The sequence below is a fragment of the Eurypyga helias genome, unplaced genomic scaffold (assembly GCF_000690775.1).
Source record: "Eurypyga helias isolate BGI_N326 unplaced genomic scaffold, ASM69077v1 scaffold26708, whole genome shotgun sequence".
NCBI classification, from domain to species: Eukaryota; Metazoa; Chordata; class Aves; order Eurypygiformes; family Eurypygidae; genus Eurypyga; species Eurypyga helias.
This window is the reverse complement of record NW_010265403.1, coordinates 9,415-18,719: the sequence shown is the minus strand read 5'-3', so window position 1 is coordinate 18,719 and position 9,305 is coordinate 9,415. Positions and strand designations below refer to the sequence as shown.

At 43.3% G+C, this 9,305-nt stretch overlaps 1 protein-coding gene across 1 annotated transcript; it reads left to right on the top strand.

Annotated features, from left to right (window-relative positions):
• Nucleotides 1-947: 947 nt before the first annotated feature.
• Nucleotides 948-3,471, top strand: LOC104513405 (cytochrome c oxidase subunit 7A2, mitochondrial-like; the record flags this gene model as incomplete). The annotated part of the gene is made up of 3 exons (XM_010156738.1): nt 948-1,037; nt 2,488-2,572; nt 3,419-3,471. Coding segments are annotated over 3 exons (228 nt in total), but the record flags the coding sequence as incomplete, so codon positions are not given.
• Nucleotides 3,472-9,305: the final 5,834 nt, after the last annotated feature.

The window sequence follows — 9,305 nt, the reverse complement described above, 5'->3', positions numbered from 1 at the left end:
GGAAGCGTTCCGTTTCGGGTCCTGGCCCGCTCGCTCCACCTAGTGCTGAGCTTTAGGAGCTGAGTCAGTGACTCCACGTCGTTCCCATAATACGGCTCTAACGAAGGAGAATCTGTAGCCTGTTTATGTGGGATAGGTGAGGGGAGGAGGGGTGGTGTTCCGCTGCTTGCAACCACCGTCACCTGGGGGTTTGCCCCGTGGTTGCGTTTTTCGTGGTGGTAATTTTGCGAGGGAGGGTCCGTGTTGCTGAAAGGGGGCTGGTGGCAGCTTAGAGGTACGTGGGCTCTTGGCGCCTTGACGTGTTAACGGAGACAGGCTTCGAGCCATCGGGAGAATTGGATTGCCTTGGATTTCCTTGCCAGACCCGTGCTCACGAGCACACATACGATCCGACTGCAGAAACGGATTCTAGCTCAGGAGGCAGTAGGGTGTCTTTAAACGGTGTGTGTGGGTGCCTCCTTCACCTCTGTGAAGGTGAGCTCCTGTGCGGGTGGCTAGCAGGTGAACTGCAGGTGAGAGGAGATCGTTGTCTGCACGGACACGTTTGTCTTAAATATTCACGCCTTTACCGCTAGAGGCAGACACAGAAAATCTGTGCCTAAAACGGAGATCTGAGGGGTTGTTCCCCCAAAAGTGTGTTAATTATGAAAGTTATGCTGCAGATCCCTAAGTTTGTTGTATTTTAATAAAACTCATTATCTGGAGTTGTTCTCTTTTTACGTAACCGGTTAATCAGTCTTTTATGTAGTCTGTTGAAAGATTGTCTCAATTAAAAAGTGGGTTTTGGTGGTTTGTGTTGTGATTTTCTTTTTTCCTTTTTAATACTTCCACATTTTCCTGGTCCTCCTTCTTCCATCTTATTTTAAAAAGAAAATATTTATACTCCAGTGTGGATATAGCTGGAAAATTTCACTGTTTTTAAAATACCCTTTTATCTTTTATTTCAGGGTTTTCACCAGATTTCCCAGAGGACCATAAGCACTGCTTCGCGCAGGCAGTTACAAAATAGAGTCCCTGAGAAGCAGAAGCATTTTCAGGTATTGAGCGAGCACTGATAGTAGAATGTTAGTAGGATGACAAGGTTTGAGCAGGCTGTAATTGCATATGTTTTGTTTCTGGAGAACCGGTGAAAGTCCTCTTTACATCTGAGGTGACTTCTTGAAATCAGCTGTATGACTGCAGTGTTTGGAATCAGTGGTTACTTTCTACAGAGAGGAGGAGTATTACTTGACTTGCTGACTATTTAGGCTTTTTTACCCTGTGAAATGATTTGTCCCCGAGGGTGTTTTTTTTTTTTGAGTCATAGGTACTGCACAAAGATAAAGACAAAGTACTCTGAAATGAGATGAGATAGGGGAGAATGTATTAAGAAAAAATAGAAAAACAGCACGTGAGAGGTCAGAAGTACAGGGAAAAGTTAAACCTGTGATCTTACAGCAGTATCCACGCGTCACAGATGAGCCCCATAATTCTCAATCAGGATGTGAAATTATTGTACTTCTCAGTTAGGAAAACAGTGAAAGTCGTAAGGGATTGGATTCACTCCTAAAAATTATTGAATATTTTAAAATAATTTCTGAATTACTCTCTTCCTGATTGATAGGGCCACCTAGTAAGAACTAGGAGTTCAGATGCTAAAGCGGTGGATACTCAAGAGCATATTGCCAGCTGTGAGCCATGGCCTGGAGCAGCAGCATCATACTGAAGATACAGTAGACTGGGCTTCAGCAATGTGAAAGGGAAAAAGTATGTTAGATGCCCCAGTTTAATAGTATTTTGTGTCTTGTTGCTTTCCTTTCCCCTGAAAGAGAAAGCCAGTCTTGTTGAGACGCTGCTAAGGAGCTCAGTATTCATCGTGAGCCAAGGGGAAGCAGGATGTTGGTGATGGGTGAGGTCAGAGGTTCAGTTTCTGCTGGCAGATCACCCTGGCCATATGTCTTCCTCCTCCCATTCCTTTCTCGTGGGGCAGCAAGTTAGGCTGGGCTGTGTTGCCGGTCACTAGCACTGGAGGCAGGCTTGTATTCCAGAGCAGTATGAACTCACTGACGAGGGTAAAGATCACATGGATCTGGTGTCTAGGAGTTTTACTTCAGGTGGAGCAAAACAATTTCCTGTATCACACCAGGTGACAGTAGAGGCTCCTCCCCTTGCCGCTCCCTGTAGCAGGGATTAACTGTTCTGGAGACGGTGGGAAGTTAACGATAGTGATGTCCTGTGCACCCAGAGGGGCTGGCAACTGATGTCAGAAGCGTTTAGGCATCTGCCAATCACTGCTTTAGAAATGAATGTGCATATCTAGGGAGTGATCACCTGATACCAGAGGGAAAGCTTGAAAGACAAAGCGGAATCTAAATAAGGGTCAGTGTCTTCTGGGAGTTGGGAAGGTATTTTGGGGAAGTAATTATTATTATGGGTAATTCTAGTTACATTAACACAATATTCCAAGAACTGTATTTAAATATTCTCTTTGTCTGTTGTTTCCATTAGGAGGATAATGGCATCCCAGTGCATCTTAAAGGTGGTGTAATGGATGCCCTGTTGTATAGAGTCACCATGGGTATTGCAGTTTTTGGTAAGGCTAATACTAGAATATTTATGCTTTGGTACAGTTTCCAACCTGCTAATGTTAAAATACTTTTTCTTGGTACAATCTCCAACATGACTGGCATTTCCTCTGTAAATTAGTCAGGGAGTTCCTTCAGTCTTTTCTTTAGAACATGCAAAATGCATGTAGAGAGGGGAAAAGAAAAACCCAAACCCAAAACCAACATCTGAACATAGTATGTATTTGTGCTTTCTCAAGTTTAGCTCTTTAGATGGCTTTTTTCACCTCCCCCAGCTACTAAAACTGTAGGTTGAATACTCCTCCAGAATTCATGTATGATGAGAAAGCTTATTCTGAAGAGGAGTAAAATGTATCTGTATGTGCTCTAATTACCGGTTTTGTCACTAGCCTGACTCTTTAGTTCTAGGTGATACTTGATGTGCTGAGCTTCCACATACTGTGCAAGCTAGCAGAATGTATCCAAGCGTGGATACTATTTACACTTAACCTTTATGTTGCTTGTTACATGGTTTTGTAATAGCTGCCAACTTAACCCTGTTGATCTAATGGATTTTCAGTTCTGATACAAATGAGTAACCATTACTTTATGATCATATGTGTAAATTCTATAAATATGCCTCTCCCCTTTTATTTCCTGTGCAGTCTATGTGTGAACAACTAAAGATTTTTTTCCTCTAAAATATGAATTGCCTTCCCCCTAGTAGTTCATACATGGCTATGGAAATGTGTTGTGTCTGAATTTGCAGCTGCTTATTGTCAATATTTCTTCTGGAACAAACTGGGAAAGGAAAGCTGACTTGAAAGAAATTCTGTTTACCATTCTGAAAACATCTTTTCTGTCTCTTAATTCAGGAACAGTCTATGTTCTTTACGAGCTGGGTGTCGCTTCAATGCCCAAGAAGTAGAAATGATTCCGGTTCAAGGCGGTGACTAGCATCTCTTCGTCCAATTCCATGTGACTATGATGGCAGCTTATACTATAAGCAGCTGGCTTAATGCTTGGAATCATAATTTAATTGTAGCCTGTTAACTGCAGACAATAAAGCAGTTTTTACATTGCACTGTGGTGGTCTGGACTGGATTATGTGTTCTGTATTAGCATGCTTCTTACTTCCAGTAAATGTACATTGAGTTGATCAATATGCAGATCTTTGAGCTGTTAGCCTCTTTTATTTGTATGTGGTTTATGTTAGTACTTGGAAGGTGAGTTAAATGCCCTTAATCCTTATGAGAAAGTGATACCTTGTCTTTATTGTAGGAATTTCCTCATCTTGCTTTAGTGGAGCAAATTAATCTTATAATAAATGATTAGGATTAGATTAAACCCTGGTGGAAATGAATGTTGAGGACTTCATTATGCTCTATCTTTGCTGTCAGCTGCTGGAAGTTGACTGTAATACATCTAGAAATAAAGGAATCTGATTCCTGGTCACTATCTAAGGATGACAGTTTTTACTATGTAGAGAAGATAACACTGCCCTCTGCAGTTTCAGGGGCTTAGAAGCAGTCTTAGTTGAATTTAGCACCTTCATCTAATAGATTTTTTTTTTCAGTGTCTTTTCTTTGCTACAGCTTAATGAAACATCAAATTTCCTGACAAGAACGAAGATTTCTAAGCATGGAGATATATAAGTGGTTGTGTATTTATCACACTGCCCATGAAATCAACATATGTGTGTCAGTCACGATTTAGACTTGGTAATCTTCCAACATTGCCTCGTCTTTCAGGTGACCAAAGCCAGCTTGTTGTCAGTTATTAGGGTAAGTAAAGCAATCAGATCTTTAGCATAAAAAAAAAGGTATATTAGAGAATTTGAGGGTGTTGTAGAGCGAATAGTAAAGTGGAGGGTGGCACAGTTAGTGTTACTAGTGCAGTGCTAGAATTTATCTACTGATTGTAAAGGTTTACAGTGACTAATCAGACACATTCTCTGGCAGTTGACTGCTAATTTGATCTAAGCTAAACAAGACACTATTAAGCCAAAAAAACCCTGAAGATACTGAAGTGCTTATAAAAGCTTCAAAATCTTACTAATAATTGTGAGGTTGTAATGCTCTGTAACTTTGAGGGTAGGCTTAGGGAGATTGCCTCTGTCCCTGTGAATTGTACTTTTCTGTAGCTGGAGAACAGGACTGCCCCGTGTCTGTAGGGTACGAGCAGATCTAGTTCATCCTAAGTACGTGCCAGGTTAAGTGGATTACCTTTCAAACAATTGTGGCATAATGCAGGTTGGGAAAGGCCTCCCAAGGTCAGTTGGTGCATCTTTCTGCTTAGAGCAGCTCCACTCAGAGCTATGATGGGCTGCCCGGGGCATTGAACAGTTGCACCGGGAGTGATGAGGCACTGGAACAGGTTGCCCAGAGAAGCTGTGGATGTCCCATCCCTGGAAGTGTTCAAGGCCAGGCTGGACGAGGCTTTGAGCAACCTGGTCTAGTGGAAGGTGTCCCTGCCCATGGCAGGGGAGTTGGCACTAGATGATCTTTAAGGTCTCTTCCAACCCAAACCATTCTGTGGTTCTGTGTCCAAGGACAGAGATTCTACCACCTCTGTGCAGCCTGTTCCAGGGTTTCACTCTCCTGTCTCTGAAGTGTCTTTGATTTTATGGGATATAGGAACACATGTGTTTAAAGGATGGTTGTTAGCATGCCTGTAATATGGCTCTAAAAGAAGCCACCATTGCACTTGACTACTTCCACCTTGCCAGTATCTTTCAAGTTACTGCACAGATAAAGAGGCAAAAGCTATAGGCATGGCTGAGTTTTAGGTTGCTGCTATTCCTTCATGTCAGGGTGCCAGTAGCTGCTGCTTCTAAAACTCAGGCAACACTGGCTTCTGGGAGAGCTGTCAGCTCTGTCTCAATGTAATTCCTGTTGGGTCACTCCAGACTGGCAGCAGTTTGGACAGTGTGCCTTAGCAGTGACGTGGTGGAGGCGTGCTCACCTGCTCTGGGTCACCAGCAGAGCTGTATGACAGTGTTCAGCGGGTGTAGGGGAACGCCAATGGCTGATGAAGCAAACGGTTTGGTCGTGATCCTTTCTGAAGTGCTCCGCTTTCAGTGGCTTGATGTGGTGTTTATCAGCCTGCTATCACACTGGGAACCACGAATGCAACTGGAGGTCCATCGTTGTTGGGCCGGGGGGAGAAAAATTTGATTGTGGTTTAGAATTGGGCAGGGATGACCAGTGATAACTATTAGCTGCTGTCGTGTATTTAGGAACCAGCCTGATATCTGAAGTAGCTGGTGCTGTCAGTAAGAATGCGTGCTCTATGAAAACTGCTTCTAGGAAGCATCTTTGGTCAGATTATGAGTATCTCGTATCAGCTATGTCGATACCCCCTTCTAGCTTGACTGTTGCAATTACTGGGGAAGAACATCTCTGGGAGCCAGTGGTAGCTGTGCATCCCTAGTTAGGCTTTATGTTCTTAACACAACTTGTGCCTTGGTGGCCTTCCTGTCAAGTTGCTATTGTGGTTCATTGTGCTGAAAGGATGGTGTTGACTCTGTAACGAATACAGCTTCCTGAAAGCTGCTACAGCTTCTACAACTACCTGAAAGGAGGTTGCAGAGAGGTGATGGTTGGTCTCTTCTCCCAGGTGATGAGTGATAGGATGAGAGGAAATGGCCTCAGGTTGTGCCAGGGGAGGCTCAGATTGGATATTAGGGAAAATTTCTTCATGGAAATGGTTGTAAGGCATTGGAATGAGCTGCCCAGGGAAGGGGTGGAGTCACCATCCCTGAAGGGATTTAAGAAATAAGTTGATGTAGCGCTCAGGGACATGGTTTAGTGGTGGACTTGGCAGTGCTGGGTTGACAGTTGCACTCGATGATCTTTAAGTTCTTTTCCAACCAGAACAATTCTATGATTCTAAAAAAAACCCAAAACAACCCACAAAATCCAAACCAAGTGGGAAAAAAAACCTTCATGAAAATAATATTTTTGTTTCTCCTGTCAAGGAAGCAGTGGGTTTTCCAAAATGTAAAAATGAGCACAAAAATCTAGCTTCCCAGGACAGTGCTATTTTAAGCCTCTTCTGGATTAAGTTTTATTTAGAGCTTTTCACTGCTGTCCTGGGGAACCAAAGTATGCCTGTTAAACTGGCAGCAACCTGGAAAAGAATGGCCAGGGCACCTGGAACTCTAATGAAATTAAAAATCTTAAAAAAGAAGATGGCTTTGGCCACAGGTGAGAACTGGATGTCTCAAGAGTAAGATGGATGTCTCAGAAGGAGGTTTGGGAAATGGGGTACAGCTAATCTTGAGATGAACGTTGATCCCTACAGGGAAGAGAAACCTCACAGCATGATGAACTGTGTTTCACAGTGTGAAGGAAGTGCTTGCTCTCTGCAACACGGGTAAGGCTTCTGCTGCTACCGTGTGCCCAGGGTGGGCACCACAATGTGGACCACGTGGTGGCATCTGGAAGACAGCGTAAGAAATGATCAAGATCTTCAAAACGCACACATTCTTTTCCACCCACAGGAATTACGAAGTCTTGAAGGAAGGACATTGTATAAACAGTCTAAGTTATAAAAATCCCATGATGAGCTGGGTGGTAAATAAACGTTTCGGTGTGCAGCTCACGATCAACCACATCTCAGAGTCTGCTGCCTGGGGAATGGGGGCAACTTGTGAGCTGTGCTGCAGGCAGCAGCCCTGGTGGGAGGGCATGCAAACTAGGGAAATGATCTTTGTACTGCAAGGGGATCAGTATGTATAGACAGAGCCTTGAAATGTTATTCCAATGGAGAACAGATGACAAAAAAAAGTTCTGGCAGAGGTGGTGTGCTGGGTTCAGCCAGGAAAGAGTTAACTCTCTTTACCGTGGCTGCTAGGAGGCTGTTCCTGGATGCAGAGAGCAGCACTGATAAGTTCTCAGCTGGCGCTGGGGAATGCCTGCACTGAATTCAAGGTCTTTCTCCCCTTCTGATCCTGCAGCTGCGTTCCCAGCTCTCGCGGTCTCGCTACAGGCAGTGCTGGGACACACAGTTCAGGCACCTGACCCCAACTGACCGAGGGAGTATTTCATTCCATAGGGGCTCCTCTAAAAGTGACAAGATTCACTGTCACTCATTGGTCAGTGGCTGACCGTATCATAATTGTATCATATTGTATCATATGTTTTATTTTCTTTTAATTATTCATTATTAGTTGTATATATCAATTTAGATTTAATTAGTAAGTAGTTCTTAATTTACGAGCTTCCTTATTTCTTTTTCCTCCGATTCTTCCCCTCCACTGCAGGAGGGGAGGGGGATTTGTGAGAGTGGCTTCATGGTATTTTGCTAGCCGGAGGAGTTAAACTACGACAGGTGGATCTGGTAACTCCAAAACCTGTCCCTGGAGTCTGCAGTGGGAGAGCGGTTGGCAGTGCCAGGGCCACGCTGCGCAGCTGGCGGGGCGGCATTCACAAGCCTTGGGTGCGCTGGTGCTGCTGGGTTTTCTTCCACTCCTGGGGCAGTGGGAGAGTGAAACCGAACAAGACCCGCGGTCAGCTGCTCAGCACCGTTTTCTGCGACCGTGTTAAGCTAATGGGGAAATTCCCATCCCCTGTTCAGTCTGTATGTGTAACTTGTTGCAGGCGTGTCCACACCACAACTTGCCCGAAGATGTAAACTAGGTGCCTGTGCTCTTTTCCCTAGGAAAATGCCAAAAATGGAGCTATGCATCTTCTCTAGGGCTAAAATTGCATTGAAAGCTTTCAGAAATACCTGAAGATCTTACCTTCAGTGTCCCTATGGGTATTTTATGAGTAGAAGAAATGAAAATAAGCAACTTGTATTACTCCTCTTTCATGTGAGAAATTATACATTTGAAAAAAGAAAATTGTCGGTAATATGAAGCCTTAGATAGCTAGCAGTTGATGTACTCCAATTATGTGCTTTCCTTGTCTGATAAAATCCTTAAATCAGTATTTTTTGCAGTTAGGTATTATATTGATGTAAACATTACTACCTTACTGCATTCCTATTTTTGTGTTCAGGCAATAGGCATGGTATCTTTTCCGACAAGAGATTTCACGTTCATTTAAACTTTATTTTCTAGTCCAGGTCCATATAAACTTTGTTTTTTCAGTTATTATAATTAGAAATGTTAGCTATGACTTTTTTTCTTAAATATTTTACTTTAAAGGATGGTAAAGCCTCTTGGTGCTGAGGATATGGGGGCGCTGTCCTGGCCTCCACTGAGCCAGATTGCTCTAAATGTCATCCCGAAAATACGGAGGACATTTTTTGACAGATAGGCAACGCTTGCCACCCTGTTTTTCATTATTTAAATTTTTAAGCTTAACAAAAAAGCTTACTAGTGTGCCAGGTTTGGCATAATGAAAAACATTGTTCATGCCACTGTAAGAGAAGTGACTATTCGAGTAATGGTCAGACAGGTGGAACAGATGAAAATCAAGACCCAAGCATTGCAGTTCTAGGTTACACAGTCCTTTCTGAGACTCCAGGCGTACAGACCACGTTTTACTTTCTCCACTGGGAAGGTAGCTCAGAACTATCTGCTCTTAGAACTGTGCCCTAGGCTACCTTCGCTTGACTGCGAGTATATATGTATGGATCCAATTAGCGTGACACACACACAATTTCCCCAGTAGAAGTTTGAGGACTAATAATAATATACAATTTCACAGCATCAGCTTCCTAGACGAGGGGATGAAAAAAGTTCAGAAGCCCTCTGATATAAAAAGGAAGTGCTAGAGAGACCTCTAAGTGTGTGATCTTACCTGTACCTTT